Genomic DNA, 26,553 nt, shown 5'->3' with positions numbered 1-26,553 from the left:
CGAAGATGGGTAATGCTGTCATTGTCTCTTTGTACCATCCCAGAAGCCAGAAGCCACCCATCCCACGCTGGCGTGAAGAAATATAAAGCAAGAAACTTTTAGGCAAAGACTTTTTGTTTGGAATTTTCTGTTCCAGGTCCAAAGCTTTATTACCCCAGGGTCTTTGTAAGAGGTGATACAGTCAATTTCAGGAAAAGATGTTTTGCTGATTTGGTAATTCCATATCAAAGAGTTGATGTGGAGCACCGAATGAAGCTTAGAATCAGCAGGGACCCTACTACTTCCAAGAAGGTAAAAAAAGAAACTTTGGGTTTTTTTAACTATGCCTCCTCTTGTCACTTTCCTTACAAAACCTGTCCCTCGGCCTCATTTCCCAATCCTAATGTAGCTGGATCCCCCCGGGAAGCCCAAGCCAGAGCCTGAGAGTCCTGCTCGGGCCCAACCCCACCCACATATAACCAGCCATCAAAGCCCGTGCACCCCTTGTCCGTAAGCATCTCTTTTCCAACCCCATCGCTACCACCTGACTTCAGAACCTAATCATTTTGTTCAAGCCACTGAAATCATCTTTGCGCTAGGAACTCATCCCCTATGGCCTCCCAAAACACCACTCAACTCCTAAGTGACCTTCCAAAACTTCAGTGCACCGGGCTCTTAAAATGCCTCTAGCATTCTCCGCTGTGTTCAGAAGAACGTTCAGCCTCTTGGGAAGAGCCTGTGTCTTCCGACTCTTCCAGTGTCTTCAGCTCAGCCTCCGATGGCGTGCGTACTCCAGCCACACTACTCCATACTTGCGATGGCCCAACAGGCCAAGACGTCACACGCCGCATGTGCCGGCAGCATCTCAGAGGACAGTTTCACTGTCCCCTATCCATGTGGGGTCAGAGGCTATCTCTGTCCTCCTTTCAGAACTCTGCTTGGTACTGACAGCTCACATTAGCACTTTCCCCTCGGGGCTCCCACCCTGGCCCCTTTCAAGGTCATGGCTTGAAAGCCTACGGACCCCAGCACGTGAAGCGACTCTCAAACTTCTACTGGAACTTCATTTGTTCCAAGAATGTTGATAATTACCCGGCTGCTTTCACGAACAGTGGGGATAAAAGTGAGACTGTGGCCTACAAAGGGGAAGGGGAGGGTGACAAGGAAGCTATGCGGAAAGACGGTGCAGGATGACAAGGTCTCTCGGCACGCCACCTGTCCCGACCTCATGCCAGGCGACAAAGCCCACTAGGATCGACCAGGCACAGGGGAGAGGACACGTGGCAGAGGGGAGAGAACACTTGTTTTTAGGTCCGATAGCACAATTTAACACTAACGAAAAATCCACAGCCACATATCAGCACCCTGAAGTCAACACGACTTAAATACAGCGGGAGCACACGAGAACGTCACTCTTACCATCAGGACTTTGCTTGGACTTTCAGCATCACTCATGCCACAGGCTCTTTTGGACCCACGGGGTTTTGATGGATCTTCATCTGTATCCACCTCATCGGGTGAAGAGAATTTCCACTCTCCGGCCAAGGGGAACGTCCTGTCATCAGCCGCGGAGGCCTTGCTTCTGGGTGTCACGGTGCTGGCTGTGACTGCAAGGTGTGACGGTGTTGACGGCTGTGTGCCGGGCCTGCTGCTGTCTCCAGAGCTCTCCGACGGGGATGCGGAATCCGCCAGAGACTCGCAGCTCTTGGAGAGCTTGTTTTGCAAAAAATGTTTCAAACGGGTTTTTCTAGGGGTACTGCTTTTCATAATTGCACTCCGGAGGTGAGACTCTTCTGCGATGACATACACTCTGCCGCGGCCCCGGGTCACCGCCGTATAAACGTGCTGCCAGTGCTGGCGGCCCGCCTTCCCAACCACGTACACGACCGTCTGCTCCTCAGACCCCTGGGGGGGGGGGAGGGAGAGAGTGCGGTGGGAAGGGTTAGTTTTGCACAGGGGGCTCTTGTCTTCACACGGTCCACCAAGATAGAAAACAGACAAGTCCTAAAAGGGATCTCTGCTAGTCGGCCAGAATATTCACCTAAATCCACCTCACATTTCCGGTTTATTCATTATCCGAGACCTCATGATTCCTAACTGTGCTGTTAAGTTCAGGTCTGACGGATCCACAGCTGGCTTGTAGAAACCCAGCAAAAGCTTGAAAGATTGCATGCGGTGCCAAATCTTCCCTCATAGAAAGAATGTTCAATGATCGTGTAGGCTCTACGGATGAATGTGTTACCCTATTTGTACCTACATAGCAAAAAATAGACACCTTAAATATTCAATGACAGGAGAATAGATAAGTTCGTTTGTTTATATTCATATCAAGTATCTGTATATAGACATTTGAAATACTATTCTGCAAATGGCAAAGGCGCTTTAAAACTTAACAAAATTTTAAAAACAACTGGATACTTTTAGGGCAGCTGGGTGGCTCAGTTGGTTAAGGGTCAGACTCGACTTTGGCTCAGGTCATGTTCTCGTGGTTGGTGAGTTCAAGCCCTACGTTGGGCTCCACACTGGAACCTGCTTGGGATTCTCTCTCTCCCTCTATCTCTGCCCCTCCCCTGTCTCCCTCCCTCCCCACCCCTCAAAATAAATAAATAAATTCTAAAAAAATAAAAAACAAAAACTGGATACTTCTACATAAAGAGTGATCACAACTATGTAACACAAAATAAAATTACTCTGATCCAAAAACGTACACACAAATGAACACAAATACCTAACAAAACGAGTCACACAAAAAAAGAAGGAAATCCTACCAAAAATTTAACTAGTCTATCTCCAAAATAGAGGCCCTATGGATTATTTTTTTTCTCCTACTTTTCTGTATTCTCCCATTGTTGAACATTTATTACTTTCATCAAGGTGAACAAAACAAAAGAGAACAATGAACTTGTGCTTTTTAAGTTTAGCAAGAAGAATTACATAGGCAAGAAAAATGCCCAATGTCACCATGTAACTGTGAGCAAACAATTTCAAGTTTTGGGACTATTCAGAGTCCCTATTATTTTCAGGGCCGACATAAACTAAGAAGTGCTTTGAACCATTCTCTCTCCCAATGTCCCCATACTTCCCCCACCAAAGGGATTGTGGGAAGACAAATGAGAAGACGAGACAGGTAGGAAACACAGATCCCCAGTTAAAACCCTCTTCCACAGCAAGCCCTTCTGTCTTACCTAGACACAGAAAATTGCAACCAACGCTTCAGATTATCAAAGTGTGACAAATACTTCCTTCTGGTGCTGCTGAGTCTCAGAAATGTACTTCAATGACACCTGATTATGCAAACGCCAAATCCACTGCATAGACGCACAGCACCATTTGTCCCTCTGGACTTCATATTGGGTACTCCTAAACTGGTAAATGTCTAACCTAAACTTAGTTCACGGAGCTCCTAATCAAGGAGCACAGAAAAACCCAACAGCTTCATAGTCCGTCTCCCTCGCACTCACACGTGCTGCAATCCACGGCCCTCATAGCATCTATAGGGATACGCATAAAAAGCAAATCCAATCAGATCCGACTCCGCTTAAAGCCACAGCTCCCGAGCTCTCAAAGCAAAGTCCTAACTCCTTACTATGGCTCGTCTCGCCCTTCAGAAGCCAGCCTTGGACCTGCTCCCTTCCCTCCTCCTCTCCTCTCCTCCTTTCCATGCACAAGCCATGCTCCATCCAGCACCACGAACCTCTTTGTGGTGCTGCCAGTGCCAGCCCCCTTCTGGATCAACTGTCCAGCTGTCCATGCACATTCCAGAGCCCCGGACTCCCTCTGTCACAGAACATTTACTGAGCTGGAATGTAACTGTCTGCTGCCTTCACTGTATTCCTCCTTGCTGGACTGTAAGCTCTGCAAAGGCAGGGCAGCGTCTTTCTTGTTCACTGCTCTTTACCCAGTGTCTAATGAATAATTATAAAAATTAAACAGCCATGCCAAAGGTGTGCTTAAAAAGCAGGACATGGACATCTGACGTCACGGCAATAACCTGCTATAAATTATTCGTCCATTTTTCATATCTTCCTTGAATCATGAGAGCTTTCAAACTTCTTAAAGGAGGCAGGTTTCCTACACTGACTTTTAAATTATGTATACGTCCGTTCTCTAAATGTGTTCTAAAACTCTACATCTGTATGAATAAACACAAACCATTGATTCCTTTCATGATGTTACAGGCTCAGAATCTGAAAATATACGGACCTTAGAATAGGGTTGTTAAAACACTCTCTCTGCAAATGGTCAAAAAGTAAATACTTTAAGTTTTGCAGGCGAGCTGTTCTCTATGGCAACCACTCAATTCTTCCTTGGTAATGCAAAAGCGGTCAGAGCCAATACGTAAATGAACAAGTGCTGCTGTGTTCCAGTAAAACTTTCTTTACAAAATCTGGTAGTGGGCCAGATATGGATACCATATTAAATCATACAGTCCTAGAAGGTCATAGGAGGTGATCTGGCCCCCAATCCTTCTACCCTCCCTTATCCCCCCTTACTTCTCTGACCTCGTCTCTTGTCACTCTCCCACACTGGCCTCTTTGCTGTTCCTGGTCTTCAAATGACAGACAGCCTGCCACCTAAGAACTGTGGCCTTGGGTATTCCGTCAACCTGGAATGCTCTTCTCTCGGATACCCACATGGTTAACTTCTTTACCTCCTTCAAGTGTTTGCTCAAATGCCACGTTCTCAATGAGGCCTACACTGACTAACGTTACAACTGCATCCCACACCTATCCCTGCCCTTTTTCCATAGCATTTGCCACTTTCTACCATAATATGTACAGTTGACCCTTGAACAACATGGGTTTAAAATGCACAGGTCCACATCCACATGGATTTTTTTTAAGTAATAAATACAGGGCAGTCCTGTAAATGTATTTTCTCTTCATAATAATTTTCTTTTTTTTAATGAATATTTTTTCAGGTTTATTTATTTTGAGAGAGAGAGCACAAGTAGGGGAGGGGCAGAGAGAGAGAGAGAGGTGGGGGAGAGAGAGAATCCCAAGCAGGCTCTACGCTGTCAGCGCAAAGTCGAATGTGGGGCTCTATCTCATGAAATGTGAGATCATGACCTGAGCTGAAATCAAGAGTCAACTGCTTAACCTACTGAGTCTCCCAGGAGCCCCTTATTTATAATTTTTTTAATATTTTCTTTACTGCAGCTTACTTCTCTAAGATTTTATTTTAAAGTAATCTCTACGCCCAGTGTGGGGCTGAACCTTACAACCCCAGATCAAGAGTCACACACTCTAGGGGCGCCTGGGTGGCGCAGTCGGTTAAGCGGCCGACTTCAGCCAGGTCACGATCTCGCGGTCCGTGAGTTTGAGCCCCGCGTCGGGCTCTGGGCTGATGGCTCGGAGCCTGGAGCCTGCTTCCGATTCTGTGTCTCCCTCTCTCTCTGCCCCTCCCCCGTTCATGCTCTGTCTCTCTCTGTCCCAAAAAAATAAATAAACGTTGAAAAAAAAATTAAAAAAAAAAAAAAAAAAAGAGTCACACACTCTAATTCTTGAGGCAGCCAGCTGCCCCTAGCTTACTTTATTGTAAAATAACGTATATACTATTAATGTATAACATACAAGATACGTGTTAATTGTTTGATGACCATTAAGGCTTCCAATCAATGGCAGGCTATTAGTAGTTAAGTTTTCTGGGAATCAAAAGTATACATAGATTTCTGACTGCAATGGGGGGTTGGTGCCTCAAGCCTCCACAATGTTCAAGGGTCAACTGTAGTTTACTAGCTTTACGGTTGTATCTGTCTCTTTCCTCCTCCCCAGCAAATGTAATCTTCACAATGGCAGGTATCTTTCTTTGTTTCATGGACTGATCTAAACCAAGCACCAAGGACAGTCTGACTCAATAAATATTTGTTGAACTGAACATGGATGGAAGAAACAAACTACACTGATACAAGATAATAATCACGAAATGTTCTTCGAGGTAAGAGATGCTCTTTCAACCACAAAATGACAGATTCAATAAAAGGAACAACTAGAGATATTTACTCCAACCTTAACAAAGTAATAAAAAGACCCCTTCAAACTTCATTTGTCCAGAAATGTAACAGAAGACTGGATTATAAATTTGAGGAAATCTCTTAGGGAAAAAAAAAAAAAAACAAAACAGCAAAATAATAATGAGATGGAAAACAGGAGAGAGGTAAGAAATTCAGACAATCATTTCTGGAGGCCCAACATAATAGAGATTCTAGAAAGACAAAACCCACAAAACACAGGGCAAGAAACTTAAGGAAATTATTCAAGAAAATTTCCCCAAACTGAATGATACGAGTTTCTAGAATTACAGAGAGTCCATCATAAAGATCCAAGGGAGAAATTTTGCCAGAACCTGCAGCCAGGAATATGTGTACTTCTTAACAACTGGCTGTTTAGGGTTTTTTTTTACCCAATAGACACAGTCCACTGACTGCTTCTCTCTTATTTTGAAAACAAAGCCAAATCTTCAGCCTACATTAGCAAGCAAATAGGTCAGTGTGCATATCCGCATCCCAACCCTCCCTTGGCAGGAATGCGTTTACCACCCTTACCTTGATCTTCTGCAGGACATCATTTCTTTATCTTTTAAAAGGAAAGGCTGAATTGGGGCCATTTTTTTGAAAGCCATTTCGACTTCTTTTTGGAACTGAGATGGAGTAGGTTAATAAATAAAACTCCATCCATTAAAAAAAACCTAACACACAAAACAGAACCCATATGCTAATTAGTTTGCCTACCAGTAGAGGATACAGGCTAACCTAAATTTTTCCACATGCAAATGTAGGCTGATGCAGCTTCATGATTAAAGCAACATACCAACATCAAAGAGGGGCACGCAAAACAACGAGTTAAATAACAGAACCACAAATAGCTTATGAGAAGTCAAGAGTATTAAAATGAGCTTAAAAGCAAATTGCACTAAATGCAATGTTGTGTCCAGGATTAGATCCTGGAACAGAAAAAGGATATTCTTGGGAAGCTGGTGAAATCCAAATAAAGTGTGGAGCTTCGTTAATAGTAATTCTTCCAACGGTAATTTCTTAGTTTTAACACAAACACCATACTTATGTAAGACGTTGACATTAGGGAAAGTCAGATGAAGGGTATATGGGAAGAGTCTCTGCTATCTTTCGAACGCTTCTATAAAACTAAAATTATTCCCAGGACACCTGGGTGGCTCAATTTCAGCTCATGTCATAATCCCAGGGTTGTGGGAATCAAGCCTTGTGTCAGGCTCCACGCTGAGCTTGAAGCCTGCTTAAGATTCTCTTTCTCTCTCCCTATGCCCCTCTCCCCAGCAAATGCTCTCTCTAAAATTAAAAAAAAAAAAAACAAAAAACAAAAAAAAAACCCTAAAATTAAAATTATTCCCAAGTAGAGAGTAGTTGCCTCAGAAGAACAGAGGAAAGGGATGTATTTGTCAAAACCCATCCAACTTGATAAATTTAAATATGCATGCAAATTATACCCCAATAAAGCTGATTATACAATAATAAAAAAAGCAAGCTGCAAAAATACATAAACATCAGGAAGCCATTTATGTAAACTTTGGTAACCTTGTTCCTTTTTACAAAATAAAGGCAACAAAATTAAGAAGAAAATCTTTGAAGGTACTACTCCATGGCTTCAAAACCAGTTCAAATCACTTTATAAATGTCCACTGTTACCTGAAAAGTGTGAATAGTTCTTGCCCAGGCATGTTTTATATGACAATATTTCATCAGTTTTTCAAAGTCCACTGTTATTTCCAAGCCAGCCATATTATTAATGGTCAAAGATCTTCTCTTTCCAAAAGTTACATCAGTTACATCCTATGATCAAAACAAAGAATTATTCTGTATGTTTTCAAATAGACACACTGTAAATATAGTCTATTTTTGTGCTGAATATTAAATGCAGACTCAAGTAAAATTGCATGTATATTCACAATTGTTAAGAACTTTCAAAAGGCTTAAAATCTACACTTGAGCACAAACTAAATATATATATACACCCAAACTTGAATAAATTTGAAACTTAACCTTAATCTGATTCTATGGAGAATAGTCTGTGTGCCTGACTTATTCTGAAGTCTATACGTTTCACTTCTCGCACTGACTATGTAAGTCTGCACATATTCTTTGCAAAAAGTTTATATTTCCTCACATCTTCACTGCTTGTAAAGAATAAGCTTCTATGTTTAAGACGGTGTTTATACAATGAGAACAAATTCAAAGAAACCTCAATGGTTTCTGTATTTAAGCAGCAACCAAAGAAATGATGTTTTGCAAAATATATTAAGTATGTCACTTGTCCCTTATTTTTTGTTACTTGAGCCCTCCGAACTTAATAAAAATGTTTCTTAACAAAGTCTTCCAGAAAATATGAGAAAGAAACCTATTCCACCTCATTTTATGAAACCAGTTTTACTCTGAAACCAAAACCAGACAAGACATTACTAGAAAACTACAAACCAATATTCCTCATAAACGTGAATGCAAAACTCCTTAACAAAAAATTATGGAAGAATGTCAACAATTCCGATATGATTAGGTTCTGAATCAAACCTAGGGCAATTAAAAAAAAATCTACCTCTAATAAGGTACTATTTTTCTGTTGTCACCTACCTTTGTTATAAAAAATATTTCTCCATTGCAGAGTCGAATATCACTTTCAGAGTCATGCTTATTTTTAGCAAAACCACGAAGAGTACCATTAAAGTATTCACCACTGGCCTCTTGTTCATTACTCTCCTGACTGGGAGAGGTATCTTGAGGGAGTAGCTCCGAGAGATACACATTCCTGGTACAACAAATTTTATCACCAACTCCAAACTGAAGTCTATTCCGATGGTCTCTGAGTTAGAAAATGAGAATACGTCATCAAGGTTTGGAAAGCCTCAATTTCATTTTGTTCAGGCATTAACCCCCACTCAGATCTGATCCAATTCTCAAAATAATTTCCAAACTCTTTCTCCTTCAATTTTGTTCTCCAAATGTCAACAAGAAATCAGGCTCCCACAATCGTGGTCTGATTACCTATCCTGTCTGTGGCACCTCAAACTCAATGACATTTCCCAGCCAGATGTTTTCAAGTTAGAAATCTTGGCATAAGTGCTGATGTCTCTCTTTCCCTCTATAGATTCTAAAAGTTATCCAAATTTCTTACTTGACACATGTCCAAAGGCAAGGGAATTAAAAGCAAAAATGAACTATTGGGACCTCATGAAGATAAAAAGCTTCTGCACAGCAAAGGAAACAACCAACAAAACTAAAAGGCAACCAACAGAATGGGAAAAGATATTTGCAAATGACATATCGGACAAAGGGCTAGTATCCAAAATCTATAAAGAACTCACCAAACTCCACACCCGAAAAACAAATAACCCAGTGAAGAAATGGACAGAAAACATGAACAGACACTTCTCTAAAGAAGACATCCAGATGGCCAACAGGCACATGAAAAGATGTTCAGCGTCGCTCCTCATCAGGGAAATACAAATCAAAACCACACTGAGATACCACCTCACGCCAGTCAGAATGGCCAAAATGAACAAATCAGGAGACTATAGATGATGGCAAGGATGTGGAGAAACAGAAGCCCTCTTGCACTGTTGGTGGGTATGCAAACTGGTGCAGCCACTCTGGAAAACACGGTGGAGGTTCCTCAAAAAATTAAAAATAGATCTACCCTATGACCCAGCAATAGCACTGCTGCTAGGAATCTACCCAAGGGATATAGGAGTGCTGATGCATAGGGCCACTTGTACCCCTATGTTTATATGGCTTCAACAAGAGCTAAATTATGGAAAGAACCTAAATGTCCATCAACTGATGAATGGATAAAGAAATTGTGGTTTATATACACAATGGAGTACTACGTGGCAATGAGAAAGAATGAAATATGGCCTTTTGTAGCAACGTGGATGGAACTGGAGAGTGTGATGCTAAGTGAAATAAGTCCTACAGAGAAAGACAGATACCCTACGTTTTCACTCTTATGTGGATCCTGAGAAACTTAACAGGAGACCAAGGGGGAGGGGAGTGAAAAAAAAAAGTGAGAGAGGGAGGGAGCCAAACCATAAGAGACTCTTAAAAACGGAGAGTAAACTGAGGGTTGATGGGGGGTGGGGGGGGGGTGGGTGATAGGCATTGAGGAGGGCGCCTGTTGGGATGAGCACTGGGTGTTGTATGGAAACCAATTTGACAATAAATTTCATATTAAAAATAAAATAAAAAAATAAAAGTTATCCAAAGTCTTATGGATTCTGCCTTTTAAATTCATCTTCTCCTCTCCAATCTCTCCTACCCCTGCCCTATATCACGTCTTATCCCATGTACACATATTTCTATTCTTGTAACTATGATGTTATATCGGAATAACAGCAGCAAGTTGAATAAATGCTGGTGATATACCAGTTACCGTCATAAGTGCCTTAGAGATATTATTTCATCCCATCCTGACTACAATTCTATGAGGGAAATTCTGCATCGGTATCCTATTTTTACACATATGGACAAGTTAAACTACCTGCCTGAGATCACAGTCACTGGGACACAGACTGGGTGACCCACCGCTGGTGCTTTCTAACCCTTTGTTAGGCTACTAAAGTGGGTTTTTTTGTGGGTCATCCCTCAACAGACTGGGAGTTCCTCCTGCAACTTCCACATCTTTATTCTCTGCACTTAACAAACAGTACAGTGTTGATAAATGCAAGAGAAGTGAGTTAATTTTTCCTGTGTGTAAACACAGTAGCTTTTCTACACTGCTATTTCTCTGATAGATGTCCCCTGGGGTGCTCTCTATGGGCATCCTGTTGCTAAGGGTCTTGGACATGCCTACACACATATTATACTTGAAAAAAAATTCTCCTGAATTCCCCATACTCATCTCCAAGAAGCTGGAGGTTGCCAACTTGAAAACCACAAGAAACACTGTATTCCTTATTTTTCTTATTACACTGATTACTGAAACAGTTCCCAAGGAGACATATTTAATTGAAGAGATCATTTCACTTCACAAATGAGAATAAAAAAGATTTTTGAGTATGTGGCTACAGTGATAAATGTCAAATAAAAGAACAGCAAAGGAAGGGCTATCCTCAAGCATTCAGACCCCTTGTGCTCACTTGATCAGGCGGCCCGTGTAGTGCTTACAACAGCAGGCGTTGATTAAGTCACAGTCTTGCCTGAAACACACAAACAAGCAAGGGTCACCTTAATGATATCTGCTTTGTGCTCACTTCTGTTACCAACAGTTACAATGTACTACATGCTATAAAAGTTTCCAGGAATCTCACCAGAGAAAAGCATTTTGTAATTTTCATCTTTTTTAAAAAGATTTCATTTTTAAGTAATCTCCACACCCAACGTGGGGCTCGAACTCACAACCCTGAGATCGAGCATCATATGCTCTCCTGACCGAGCCAGCCAGGTGCCCCCAATAATTTTTATCTTAACATAAACCGTTTCCATTCAGATTTCCTGGGAGTTTCCAAATGTAATATTTGGTAGAAAGAATCCTGTTTAAAAACTTCCCTCTGCCATATCTAACAAAGAAAGACCTCAAAATTAGAGACAGAATTAGCAATGAGAGTCTCCCATTCATACAGTACCTGTATTGATAAGTTACGAGATTTAAATGCTACACTAAGCACACTAAAATACTGCAAATGCTTTACCTTCTAAATGCAATGAACTGTGACATTTGTGCATCCTGTAGGTCATTTTCTTTCAGCAAGGTTCCAACTGCAGAATATAAATCTAATACAAGAATATAAGAGAAAAAAAGTTAACAAGGAAAAGCACCAAATTACAACATTGTTTCAATGGAGAAACTAACGCAAACGGGACACAAGTTCTCTATGGGAACATCAACCTCATTTGCTACAGCAGCCAGAGCAACACAAGAGAGAATGGAGATAAGGGTTCCAGATACCCTATCCTCAACAGAGAGGTCAACCACCTCTAGCCATTAGAACGGCTCCTAATCTAGAACACAACCCCTCATCACTGATGGCTTGTGAACGCTGAATTTAAAATATGAGCAAGACAAAATATGTAATAGAATTACTGCAATGTAAGACTTCTTTCTGTCTTAAGTTCTGGTGGGAATGAGAAATAATTTGAGTATCTATACGCTTTGCATCTGTCATTTCACTTTTAATCTTTACAACATGCACAGGAAGCTGTTATTATTATATCCAAGGTTGATATTTAGTAGAAAATATTAAGATACTTCCACAAAGGATGGCAAACAGCTACTCCCCAAACACTGCAACGCCCCACCCCCCACCCCAACCATGTGTTTCCTACCTACCCCCAGAACCCCCAAACCTCCCCATGGTCCAGCAACTAAAAGGTTAACCCTGGCACAGCAGAGGCATCCATTCTAAGAGTGACCATACCTCAGCTATTACATAGTTTGACCACAAACACTGATTACAGTCTAGATATAATGTGGAGCCGGGGCTCTTGGAAGTAAAAGCAATTTTCCAAAAGGGATATGGTGCCTGGCCTCCCTCTTTCAGACTTCAAATCATTGGCAATGATGACATCCACTTCCAACCTCCCTCAAAGCAGAGAAGTAGGCTTCCTGTAATCTGTCTTACCAATAGTACAAAACAGTGAACATTTCTCATGAGAGACAGATGGAACAATTTGGGTAAGAACATTCTAGGCTTTCGTGCCTTCCCCTCACAGCAGATGAATCCCAGGGGAATGAAAAAAAAACAGCCCAGGCCTTGTGATGCCCTGCTCCAGGAAGCCTAAATTAGTTGCTTACTGAGCCCTTCCTGGTTCAGATGAAGGGAAGATTATCACTAAAAAATGGCTAATGCTCAGCTCACCCCCCCAGCCAAGCCCTGGGCTGCCCGAGCAGGAATTTCCAAAGGTCTCACAGGGTATTGTTTTCCTTTATATGTACAGGATGGTGTTGTTCCGCTCCTTGCTTTTTTCACTCTCCCTACACCTTACAGATCAATACGTACACCATATTTCATTGATTCTAAGATACACATTTTTCTCACACTTTAGCATCTCTGAAATTCCAGCCCAGCTCTGAAGCCTGTCTTAGGCCCCTGTACTTTGGAATATAATGGAGTCATGTACTCAGTGATTTCATTATCAGTGAAAGTGCACTATATGCCTCTCTCTCAGGAATATTTACTCAGTTCTTTTAAGGAAGGGACTAATTTCACAGCTGAAGTCTGTGACTGAGATAGAAAAACAGCATCAGCTGGGGGCTCTGCTGCCATTCTGAAACAGAGCACTTTTTTTTTGTTAAGTACATTCTCATTAACATAAAGAAGGGGTGTCAGAAGGAAAACCAACCGTATTTCAGGTAAATCTACAAGGAGTGGCAAGGAGGGCAAGTTATTTAACTGCCTAAGTCTTATTGTATTTCGTAATTATTAGCACCTACTCTTAACTAAACTGTCGTGAGAATAAATATTACCTATTAATTCTTCATAATACATGTAATAAAAAACATCACAAAACGATGCGGCTTATAATCCCATGTATGTAAAACGGAAATAAATTATACATGCTTGTGTATGGATATCATAAGGTTTAAAGGATAAACACCTAAGTCTTACTACACACCAGGAGTGGTGGGCGAGTAATAGTGATAGTATGTAACCTTTCGGGGTTGCCTGAGAGGAAATCAAGAGGAAGAGTACAAGGAAATATTCATTTTTACTTCAAACACTTCTGTATTATTTGACCCTTTTTAAGGAATATAAGTTATTTCTATGATCAAAAAAAAAAAAATCAGGGGCACCTGAGCAGCTAGTTGGTTGAGCATCGGACCCTTCATTTCGGCTCAGGTCATGATATCATGGTTTTGGGATCAAGCCCCGCATCCAGCTCTGCGTTGGGCGCGGAGCCTGCTTAGGCTACTCTCTCCCTCTCTCTCTGCCCCTACTCCCACTCTCTCCCTCTCAAAAAACAAAACAAGACAAAACAAAAACCGGAAGGGCATTTAGAGAATACTACATATCATATGATCCCATTCCAAAAGAAAAAAAACATTACTGTAACACATGAATTGACACAAAACCAAGGGAACCACATATGCGACACACAGAGCAGGAAATGCTTACGTGTAAAGCCGTGCGTCACCTGCTTCACATGCGAGCGAAAGTAGCTCAGTAGTTAGGGCACACCCGTAACAACGATGGCAACTACAATAAATTCCCAGCAGTGATCATTTAAATCCTCACTAATTCAATTTTGAGTAAACCATCACACTATTTTTTTTTAAAAAAGTTTGCTAAGTTTAGAATACAAATAACGATCAAAAGGTTTACTCTACTTGAATTAACTTGTAATAGTTCATTTAAGATATATTATTTACAAAAAAAAACTAACAGTGCCTCAAAACTGAAGAATGCCCTCAACCCTCCTAACAGCCCACAGGCAGTGCCACTATGATTCCCAGTTTACAGATGCTTAAGTGATGTGACCTGCGTTGGGAGCCTGTGCTCTTTTTGACCTTGTTATGTTGTCATCCTAACACCCACAATCAGAAGCAATGCTTGTCATTTTGTAAGAAACCGTAAGAACTAGCAGGAACTCCAGTTGGCAACAGTTTCACAACCACTACCTCTGGTTCACAAATGTACCCAAAGCAACAAATGTATTTACTTTCCCAACTGTTATAAAAGAAAATCTTCATTAATTAGGATATGCTTTCTCCTGAATGAACTTGGATTCCTGGAGCTCTGCTTCATTTGAAACTAATCATCTATATCCAATTATTCACTCAACAGATATTTACTGAGCCCTTAGTGTGTTATGTGTCAAAAGCTTACTTCTTGTGTGTGTGTGTGTGTGCGTGCGCGCGTGCATGTATGTATCGTCAGTCCTTCCAAATTCCTTCCAGCATGAGCTGTTACAGATAAGACCTGTTAAGGCAGGTTTGGTCACATATGTTGGGCTAGGAAAGCTTACTTCTTTACAAAATTCTAAGGTACTCTGCTTTTGATGATTAATAAATTAATTTATGGTTTTTTTAAATTTTTTACTGTTTATTTTCGAGAGAGAGAGAGAGAGAGAGAGAGAGAGAGAGTGCAAGCGGGGAAGGGGCAGAGGGAGAGGGAGACACAGAACCCGAAGCAGGCTCTAGGCTCTGAGCTGTCAGCACAGAGCCTGATGCAGGGCTTGAGCTCTCAAACTGTGAGATCACGACCTGAGCCTAAGTCGGACGCTTAACCGACTGAACCACCCAGGCGCCCCGTAGTTTTTTCATTTTCAGTGCCTAAATTTTTTACTAGCAACATTTATCTTCACCGTCAAATAAAATTATAACTAGTCATTTAATAGGTACATTGCAAAACTGAAACCATAACCCTACACAATACAGAGGCTTACACTTACAAGAGCGATGATCACTTTTTGAGAACTGAGAACTGGCATCCTCTTCTGGGAGTCGGATAAAAATAAATGTTTTATCTCGTATTGAGACAGGGAATGTTGGATTATCAGAGATATTCAGCTCTGCATCAAATATTGGAAACTGGCGTCTTGAGATTCTTAAGTGAAGATAAAATAACACACCAAGAACATGAGTATCCAAAAAAGTGTCTTCGTATATCATCAGAGATAATGTCAATACTATAACTAAAATCCGCTAATAGATAATAAATAGGGTGAAAAGGCTTCCCATATAATGCATGGTATAAATAGTAAATGAGTTTTACAATAGACTTAGCAAGACCATAATGTTACATTTATCAATCAATCCCCTGTCTCTAGCAAATTAAAAGCATTAGAGAAAAATGTCAGGGAATTTACCATTCTGGGAAGTTGACCTACCTTCCTCCAGACCACAAAAGAACTATACGAGGTAGGAATTAGCCTCATTTCACAGGTGAGCAGCACGAGGCCCATGGCCAGAGGGAGAAAGCCGGGGAGCTAGGAGGCAAATCCGGGCCCTTCTGGCTCCATAGCCCTTCCTATTTACATTAATGTGGACTCTTTGGGGCCTTTTCCAAATGCTTACATCACACTCTTTTTCTTTTTTCTGTGTATAGCATTTACGTGGCCTCATTTTCTCAGCGGAACCAAATATCCACATCTTCTCTTTGCTTCTATTCCCTCATCCTTCTTTTGTTCTTAGTTTCCCAAGACTAGCAAATCATACCAGAAAGCAGAGTCCCTATGCTACAAGCAGGTGCCTTGTCACAACAGAGTCTCTCCTTGGTTATCTGGAAGAAGGTGGATTCCCTGACAAGACCCAACATCAGCCTGGCTATCAGAGCTAGTGGTACCCTACTGTCACCTTCAACCCTCCCCAACAGGGTTGAAAGGGAGAAAAGGGAAGGAGGCCACCCTGCTGAAATATCCCTGCAGATATAATTTTGGGAGTGCTGAGAATCACCATGGATTTCAGGTTTTGCTTCTGACCCAGAACATGAAACATAACTTCTATCTCTAGGAGTCCTTCCCTGGTATCATTGGGATCCTTTTGACATTAAATATCTGGTGATGATGATTAGGAAGAAATGATAAAGGCAGCACAGCCCAAATGACATCAAAAGCGTTACTAAGAGGAATTCCTAAGTTTCAGATAAAACTGAGTTCTAAGAAATCTAATGTGCATTGGATTCTTCCAAGATTTTCAGATTTTAAAGTGACCAATCATCTACCAACCTCCCCAAAGTGAGGTGGCCTTTGGGTAGGAGCAGAAGGGTTATACAAAAAGGGTCTAACTGTGTTCTTTTGCTTAATGTCTTAATATGAACCTACAACATCCTACCCTATCCCTGTCAATTCTTCCTATAGTCCTACCCAGGGCAGACAGGGGCATTAGAGAAGGTCGGTTCTAAATGTTCTAATTTCTGCTGACATCCAATGAAGAAAATGTTCAAGCAACAAAAACAGCATTTTATAAGAATGTCAATCAAAAACAAAGAAAAATTTTGGCCCAATGAATAAAATGGTCTCTTAGTATTCTGAGATCCCAATCCATCTATTAGAGAATCACTCTAAAGGCTTATGAGAAGACTAAGGGAAGAAAAGGATTCTTTTCTACACTAAGGGGAGTAAGATGCTATGGGGGCCACCAGTATTCATCAAGGAGTACAATAGTGTGTTCCTTTTTTTTTTTTTTTTTTTGGCTTGGGGCTCCCCTTACAAAAATTGGAGATAATTCTTCCCCATTCTCCTTTGAACTCTAATGAACTCATTTCCAAGTCTCTGTTCCCCTTGGGCTTATTCTAATCTCTAAGGTTGATATAACTTTATTCACATATATACTTTTTAAATCAGGAAGATACATTTCTTTTTTTTTTAAGTTTACTTATTTATTTTGAGAGAGAGTGAGTGAGAGCATGCAGGGAAGGGGCATGGAGAGGGAGAGAGAGAGTGAACGAGAACAAAAGAGAGAGAGAGAGAGAGAGAAAGAGAGAGAGAGAGAGAGAATCCCAAGCAGGCTCCATGCTACCAGCTCAGAGCCCAATGCAGGGCTCAAACACACAAACCGTGAGATCATGACCTGAGCCGAAATCAAGAGTCAGTCACTTAACTGACTGAGCCACCCAGACACCCCCAAAAAAAGTCATTCTTTTTTTTTTTAACGTTTATTTATTTTTGAGACAGAGACAGAGCATGAATGGGGGAAGGTCAGAGAGAGAAGGAGATACAGAATCTGAAACAGGCTCCAGGCTCTGAGCTGTCAGCACAAAGCCCGATGCGGGGCTCGAACTCACGGACCGCAAGATCATGACCTGAGCCGAAGTCGGATGCCCAACTGACTGAGCCACCCAGGCACCCCCAAGAAAAGTCATTCTTAAATTTCAATAATAATTCATGCTAGACCAGTAATGAAAAATATTACCTTTGTTTTTCTAACTGTGGGTCAAAAAGTATATATATACCTGAAGGCTAGAATAGGTTCGCTAAAAAAGCACAGTAAATGTACTGCACTGAATTGCCCTAATTCAAAAGCTAATATGTATTTTTTTTAACCTTTGATTTCTAATACAACAGACAGAAAACGCAAAATTTTAGTTATACTGTACCTCGTAGCATTGTTCACAATTAGCTCAGATTCTGCTCTGTGGTTTGTCTTTAGTTCAATAGCACAATTTCTTGACTTAAGAGTCTCAAAAAGATCTCTCAGCAAATTACCAGGTTCAATGCTGGGTAACTGTCTAATATCACCTAAAAGGGGAAAAAAAGGATACAGTAGGTTCTAAGTAACGGGGGTCCTGAAATTTAGAAGTTGTTTTTATTTCTCCCTACTGACATATGTTATAATTACAAAGACTTACTCTAAGAAAAAAAAAAGCCCCAAACATCTTTGTTTAAAATTACTTAAGAACATGAACTCTTTAAAAATATTTAACAACAACAAAGCACTGAAAGTAAACAATATGAAATATAAAAAAGCAATAACACAATAAGGTAAAATCTGAATTGAATTCCTTTCAGACCTATAACCCCAAGCAAACTGTGCAGGGGTGTATATTTTAGCCAACATGTGAAGAGAAAAACAGGCCTTAGATCCTTAGATATATGGTATTTAGTCCCCTATTCAATCTTGCTCAACGTCTTAGTAGACCTGGAAGAATCTACGGACTCAAATAAATAAACTAAACACATGAAATACAAAATAAACAAACCCAACATATTTGATAATAAATTTCAGTAATACAGTGATAATGTTTGGCTCTATTAAAATTCTCTTTAAACAAACAAAACCTGGAGTTAAAAAAAATAACAACAACTATTTTTTCAGCGCAAACTGGGGAAATGCTTAAGCCATTACCAGAATCAACTGCTCAGAACACATCCTCAAAGACCTAAGAGAATTATTTATATACAATTTGATTCTCACAACGCGATTCTATTTTTTCTCCGTGAAATCACACACTCTACAGACCAGAGGTACCCAACAGAATCTAACTAAATCTCACCAGAACGGGAAAGAATTTAAGAGGCTAGTGAGGTCTAATTTGGGTTATTAGCTGAAAATCATAAATTTACTCCTAAGTGGTCTGTAATTCAGACTTTGTATTATTCCCAAATGATCCACATCGTTATTTCCTCTGAGTGTGTGACATTTTTACCACCTGAACGGTCATCATTTAGGTGATTAGCAATAACCCCTAACAACTCTATTTCATTTCACCACCCGGCCTGCTAATATCCTGGCCCAAATGAAGAACCACCCAAGCTAATAGAGGGAGTAGTCAGACTGAACTCAGGGTAGCTGGAGTGTGGACTCTGAGGACTGGCTTCCCACCTGCAGGATATGGATATTAAAACCACCAAACGGTGTAAGCAACCTATTAACTGCAATGCTTTGAATAAACAAATTAGGATTCCAACAATATTTCACTTACCAAGGATAATAAGCTTAGAAAGTTTGGAGTGTTCGCACAATAAATTTAAAACTGACTTGAAGATCTTGACAGACACCAAACTCCCTTCATCTACAACCAGAACTCTAACAGAGGAAAACTTCCATGGGCTGTTCTTGGCCGGGTTTTTTTTCTTCCAGTAATAGAAACTATAATTGACCTATAAGCAAAGCATGGCATTTTAAAATTCAGGTTATAATAAATTTTACGAAACAAAATTTTAACATGTTATTTAAAAAAAAAATTCTTTTTTTAAAGTTTATCCATTATTGAAAGACACAGAGCACATGGGATGGGGGGAGAGAGAGAGAGGGAGAGAGAGAATCACAAGCAGACTCTGCACCACCAGCCAGAGCCCGATATGGGGCTTGAACCCAAAACTCTTGGGGCGCCTGGGGGCTCAGTCGGGTAGGTGTCCAACTTTTGGTTTCAGCTCAGGTCATGATCTCCAGTCTGTGAGTTCAAGCCCCACGCCGGGCTCTGTGCTGACAGCTCAGAGCCTGGAGCCTGCTTCAGATTCTGTGTCTCCCTCTCTCTCTGCCCTTCCCCCCACTCACACTCTGTCTCTCTGTCTCTGTCTCTGTCTCTCTCTCAAAAATAAATAAATATTAAAAAAAAACTTGTTTAACAAAGTTCTTAAATGAGGGACAGGGGGATGTACATAGAGTCACATAGGGAAACAGGCTAAAGAAATAGAGAACACAAAAGTTTTAGGGCTCGATACACAGAAAATATAGACCAAGTAAATTTAAAAAGAAAAGATCAAATAGTTCAAAAAATTGCTTCCTGATAAGTACTATGTGTGTTCAACAAGCTTTGCACACAGCACTATTCTAATGCAAAATCTCCACCTCTCTCTTACTACTCTTGATTAAAGAGCTCCCTATTCTTTTCCAACCTTTTCTTGGCCTTCTGAGATGGTGCTGTCACTTTGACTCACCCCCTCTCCCCACTGGAATACTCCATTTTAGAAATAAAAGGCTGCCTTCCCAACCTATGAAAATACTATTTTTCTTCTAATATTCTAAGCTCTCTTACTTCCTTACCATTTAAATGTTTATTTTATTTATTTTTGAGAGACAGAGAGGAAGATGTAGGATCTAAAGCAGGCTCCGAGCTGTCAGCACAGAGCCTGACGCAGGGCTCAAACCGACAATCTGTGAGATCATGACCTGAGCTGAAGTCAGACGCTCAACCGACCGACCCAGCCACCCCTTACTTCCCAACGTTTAAAAACATACCACCAAGGCTGACAGCTCAGAGCCTGGAGCCTGCTTCAGATTCTGTCTCCCTCCCTCTCTGCCCCTCCCCCACTCACACTCTGTCTCTCTCTCAAAAATAAACATTAAAAAAAAGTTAAAAAAAAAAATACCACCACCACCAACAAAACAACTAAAAGAACTATTTATTAAAGATGTAATGGGGCACCTGGGTGGCTCAGTCGGTTAAGCATCCGACTTCAGCTCAGGTCATGATCTCACAGTCCCTGAGTTCAAGCCCCGCATCGGGCTCAGTGCTGACAACTCAGAGCCTGGAGCCTGCTTCCGATTCTGTGTCTCCCTCTCTCTCTTCCCCTCCCCTGCTCATGCTCTGTCTCTCTCTGTCTCAAAAATAAATAAAAACATTAAAAAATATTTTTAAATAAATAAATAAAAAATAAAGATGTAATAATATTTACTATTTTAAAAATATAGATGAGGAGAAAAATTTGGAAAATACAACCAGAGAACATTAAATATTTTGGTATACATCATTCCCAAAATGTTTCTACATTGTCACTATATATATAATATACATACATGGATTTTTTAAATGGTATCGTATCTTTACTTAATGTTTCTACTGCAGCTAGATTCAACATATATCTATTAAGGAAAAGCCTTCATATTTTCCACATGAATGCATCAATTCCCTTCAATAAAACCCTCATTCTCTCAGTGGCCTTGTCTCACAATAGAATGTTTGGAATCACTGCTAATTTGATTTTACGTATTCAATCAGTTACCTTAGAAATGCCTGGGTGACATTTTCCACTATACTTTTAGTGCTACCAATTCAATACAGGACCTATCTATGAGCCTAGATTACTCCTACAGCCTTACAGCCATGTTCCCTTACACACTAACTCAAAATGAAATTGCCTGATGAAATATAGGACACCTAGCTAAAACTGAATTTCAAATAAACAATAAATGACATTTTAGGGGGCGCCTGGGTGGCGCAGTCGGTTAAGCGTCCGACTTCAGCCAGGTCACGATCTCGCGGTCCGTGAGTTCGAGCCCCGAGTCAGGCTCTGGACTGATGGCTCAGAGCCTGGAGCCTGTTTCCGATTCTGTGTCTCCCTCTCTCTCTGCCCCTCCCCCGTTCATGCTCTGTCTCTCTCTGTCCCAAAAATAAATAAACGTTAAAAAAAAAAAATTTTTTTTTAATAAATAAATAAATAAAAATAAAAATAAATGACATTTTAGTACAAGTATGTGTGATGCAATATTTGGTACATCTTATAGTAAAGACTTGTTTTTATTTTTATCTGCTCCATCTGGTAACCCTAGCCCAAGGATGATAAATAAATGGGACAAGTGCCCCATCAGTGCCTTTCCTATGGTCCTACACTCTCTCCTGCCTCTAAATGTGGCTTCAGAAATACTCTCCCAGAATTCCAAGCAGATATTAGGACACTGCCAATTTCATTCTAAATGAAATTCAAAATGATCCCACTCTGGCTCTCCTCTTCTAATCCAACCCTTAGACTCATCAGACGTGAAGATGTAATGGAAAAAAATCATAAGCTGATCAGAAGACCCTTCCATCAATGAGCTACACTGAACCTCTCTAGGACTATGTTCACCCTCATGACAAATAAAGGTAATAGGTCACTTCTGGGGTTGCTCATGGCTCTGTGATTCTATACAGTCTTCCTTAAAACCGCTTTCTTCATTTCACTCTCTTGCGTAGGAACCTAAACAGCTCCCCAGTAAACCAAGTCCAAGCTTCTCTGTTAGGTCTATAATAAATGAGGAAAGTATGGCACCCCCGGAAGAATAATAAGCAGGGAGGTGAGAAATCTGAATCCAGGTGCTAGGTGCACTCCTGGTTAAGATCGTGGGCAAGTCCTTTAATGCTCCCAAATTTCAACTGGCTCTTCTACAAAATGACTCACGTCACTGATTTATCAGGGATTTAATGAGATGGCAAAATACTTTACAAACTTTAGAGCTCAAATTCCCAGTCGAAACCAAATTCAATTTCCATTATTTTGCAATACATGGAATTCATTCCAATCAAGGCAGTCACCTCAAAACTCATTATGATCGTTTTCCTCAATGCCTGTGGAAAGACCTGCCCCCTAAATAAAATGTCCTTCTCCTCACCTGAGGCTCTCTGTCCTTTAGAGTCCAATTCAATGATCATTTCCTTCAGAAATCTTCCAACAGCTAAGTTCCTGGATCTACAAAATGACAGGTCAGAGCTAGAAAAACCTCTCCAGCTCTTTACAAGTTTGAAACCTATGACTTCTAACTACAGCCAAAACTCTGTTTTCCAAGCATGTTAATTCATTTGAAAATTTCATTACGTGTGACTATTTGCCAGGCATCGTCGTGGGTGACAAAGATAAAGAACTAAGCTAGATGATCAAAGTCTTCCCTTTTATGGACCTTTCCTTCTGTAAAATAGAATAAAACCTTTCCCTTCCAATACAAATGCTTCTCAAAATAAGGCCTGTGGACTGTAACATGTTTGTAACCAGTCCCAGCAAAATAAAGCTGGTGTCAGAATCTAAACTAACTACATCATTAAGCACACGCTTCAGTTTAGCTGCCTTTTATTTTTCCGTAGTAGTAAGACTTTCTCAATGTAGGGAGCAGTGTACTGATTTACCGTCCAGCACTAGCTCCTGCCTCACGGAAACCAGTAACAGTTTACAGCCTGGATGTTCTGAGTGGCACTGACCTCAACGTTCAGCTGCTACAAAGCACGGATCCGTAAGACATTCAAGAAATACCTACTGATTGTCATCAGGAAGAAATAAAACATCAGCTGATTCAACAAAGCTTATCTTTAAGGCAAATGTTTTATCTGCAGAGAAAAATGTAAAAAGCTTTACCTGACACAGTGTATAAGCGTTAAAACCAGTCTTCTGTCGCAATAAGCCAGCTGCTTTTCCTGTTGGTGCTGTTAATAACACGTCTATAGCCTTGTCGGCCTTCAGTAGACTTTGCTCGGTAAAGGTAATCCATTCGTCTGGTACATCCCGGTCTTGTTCAAAATCTTCACAAGCTTTTTTTACTTCTTTTTCTTCCAACTGCTCCATATGCTTAAAAAGACGGCTAACAATCGTGGTCTTCCCACAACCGCCTTTCCCACTTATGACTGTCACAGCATTGGAACAAATCATTTCCAAAGCAGCCACCTGATCCTGATCTAGCAGAGCGTCACTGATTTCTGCGTTAACCTCATGTTCACCATTGTTCCAAATGTGGTCACCACTGTCCTGACTCTCCAGAACGTCCACAGAAGTTTCCAAATTGCTCTCATCAGGTTGACTTTCGTCCAGCGCATCATCGCTTCGTGAGTTCTCCGGTTGTGCGGTGTGAATAGACGCAAGCACCCTTTTGACGTCGACATGTAAATGCCATGGGGGCCTCGTCATCAGGTCACATATGGAAGAGGCAATGTCTTTCTCAGCCTGGTAAAGGTCATAAAGAAAGATGCAGCCCTTCTGGTAGGTCACCACACCAATATCCTTCAAAAACCTCAGAGACTGCCAAGCATCATGGAAAGACATATGGTCTGACAACTTAGAAGTGAAGTCAGCTTCTTCAACACACGTGTGCCCTTGGTCTCTACATATATGTTTCAGTTTAGAATATATTATTAATGCATTTTGCTCCAAAGCAGTCATCAACTGGAGGAGAGACTTGCACTGACAAAATGATGTCCAACTTGCCTCACACTGCAAAAGCTTCAGTTCTGTGTAGGTTATCTTTAAGAAAACAGAGTTCAAGTTGCTTTATAAAAATTATAAATGTCGATGAATCTTATCAGAAATACAGTAAAAACTATGTAATTTGTCAATAACTGCTTAAGTCCCAGAAGACATGTATATCAAGTTGGAGGAAAAAACTCTGTACCTAATACATCACCAAGTTTTTACTGTCCTGTGATTAAAGATCTATATACAGGGCACTTGGGTGGCTCAGTCGGTTAAGCGTCCGACTTCGGCTTAGGTAATGGTCTCATGGTTTGTGGGTTAGAGCCCTCAGAGCCTGGAGCCTGCTTCCGATTCTGTGTCTCCCTCTCTCTCTGCCCCTCCCCCACTCTCTGTCTCTCTCAGCCTCCCAAAAATAAATAAACGTTTAAAAAAAATTTTTTTAAGATCTATATACATTTTTAATTAAAATTCTATTTTCTTAAAACAATACATACACAGTTTCGAAAGTCAAATAACACCATGAAGCTTATCAAAAGACAGTAATCCCCTGCCTTACTCTTTCCATGCTGACAAAGTCAACACTTCCAACACTTTCAGTTATTTATTCCAGAATTTACTCCACATTTCCAAGTACTGTTTACACTATCCTTTGTGGGGTTTTTTTTGTTTTGTTTTGTTTTTAGATTTTCGATATTTAGTATGAACTCCCTACTATGGAAAGTCTTTCTCTGGGGAAGCTCTCTCTTATACCATCACCTCCATACCTTCTTCTCCTCCTCCCATCTTTGAACAAAAGTTATAGTATACATTTTGTTAATCAGTTTTGGTTACATTGATGTTAAATAGGATTCACAGCTGAGCAACATGATATACCACGATTACATGAACTTTTGTGTCAAACTCGTGTGTATGATGACTGCTTCACCTTCTTGGCGTGTTTAGGTGTCTATGTGCCTCTCAACAATTCTGCCCCAACTCTACTGAAGAGGCAGAGAACTTCCTTCACCATGATCTACTCAGCAAGTTCTCCACCAGCTCCATTTTTTTTCATGGAGACATCCCTGCTAGAACCCTCCTTATATCTTATGGGCTGAAATGTGTCCCCCCCCCCCCAAATTAATATGTTGAAATCCCAACCTCCTAGTATTCCAAACTTGGCCATATTTGGAGATAGGGTCTTTAAAGTGGTAATTCAGTTAAAATGAGGTCACTGGGGTAGGCCCGAATCCAGTATGACTGGTGTCCTTTTTAGGAGAGAAGATTACAACAGACAGGCACAGAAGGAAAATCATGTGAAGACACAGGGAGAGGTGTCTTCTCATGACCATGTACAAGCTCAGGAGAGAGGACTCAGAAGAAGCCAACCAGACCAACACTTTGATTTTGGACTTCAAGCTTCCTGAACCATGAGAAAATAAATTTCCATTGTTTAAGCCACCCAGACTATGGTATGAAGCACAGATTTAGATGGTCAGCAGCCCCAGCAATCTTAACCCCAGTAATGGTCTTTATTCTTGATGGCAGTTCACACACTGAGCAATGGACTTCAAGCCTCCTTCTCCCACTTGAGTCCCAGAATATGCATTGCTCTGCCTCTCTTCTCTACTCGATAAATACATGCAATAATCAAATGTTCCAGAATCTCATTTTGCAAAACATCCTGAAACCATCATCATTTTACATAGGGAACAAATTCATTGTTCCAGTATTACTCAAATTGTGGGGGGAGGGGGTTCTAGGAACATTCCTGGAGATCCAAGAATTATCTCAGATTTTTTAAATTGTATTTTCAATTGGAAAACCGCCCATAACAAAGTCCTGCAACATTTAAGGGCCACATTTGGTTCCCAACACCTCTGAAGCCTCATAGCGTCACTCCTACTTTTGGTCTATAATGATAAGAAGAGAAGTGGGTTCCTACGTAAATGATATTATTGTGCCAAATACTAAAAGTTTTCAAAAGTTCAAACAGGAAAGGGAGGGACTGAAATGAACTTGCCAAATTCATAAGAACTTGTGCCTTCAATGAGATCTGTATTCAAGTTGCAAATGGCCATTTAGTTACCAAAACATGTTTCCTATTAAATTATATAATGAAATTATTGACAATGTGAATGTCATCAGTTTTGTTATTTTGTTTTCCTTTATAAATTTACTGTGTATGAGCTACAGGTGTAAGAACTTTATAGTTGGTTCTAACACTAAACGAAAAATAAATCAACATTGCAGTCCAATACAAATTTTTTTCCTTTGAAAGAGATGTAAAAATTGTCAAGTTTGAGAACTCCCCCCGCCCCCCA

At 40.6% G+C, this 26,553-nt stretch overlaps 1 protein-coding gene across 2 annotated transcripts in view; it reads right to left on the bottom strand.

The window, feature by feature from the left end:
• The window catches only part of HELB (DNA helicase B), a 33,767-nt gene that overhangs the window by 3,795 nt on the left and 3,419 nt on the right, over positions 1-26,553 (bottom strand). For both annotated transcript variants that reach the window (XM_047067207.1, XM_047067208.1), the window contains exons 4-12: positions 23,426-24,304; positions 19,303-19,480; positions 17,977-18,118; positions 15,332-15,486; positions 11,632-11,713; positions 11,080-11,139; positions 8,579-8,807; positions 7,640-7,783; positions 1,399-1,884 (exon numbers count right to left, since the gene is read on the bottom strand). In XM_047067207.1, the coding sequence (XP_046923163.1) occupies positions 1,399-1,884; positions 7,640-7,783; positions 8,579-8,807; positions 11,080-11,139; positions 11,632-11,713; positions 15,332-15,486; positions 17,977-18,118; positions 19,303-19,480; positions 23,426-24,304 (2,355 nt within the window). The remainder of the gene's footprint in view (positions 1-1,398; positions 1,885-7,639; positions 7,784-8,578; positions 8,808-11,079; positions 11,140-11,631; positions 11,714-15,331; positions 15,487-17,976; positions 18,119-19,302; positions 19,481-23,425; positions 24,305-26,553) is intronic.

This window comes from Lynx rufus, unplaced genomic scaffold (genome assembly GCF_022079265.1).
Source record: "Lynx rufus isolate CCGP_SWC_20201006 ecotype Redwood Valley unplaced genomic scaffold, mLynRuf1.p SCAF_7, whole genome shotgun sequence".
NCBI lineage: Eukaryota > Metazoa > Chordata > Mammalia > Carnivora > Felidae > Lynx > Lynx rufus.
The sequence above is the reverse complement of the archived record's forward strand: the minus strand, read 5'-3'. Positions and strand labels throughout refer to the sequence as shown.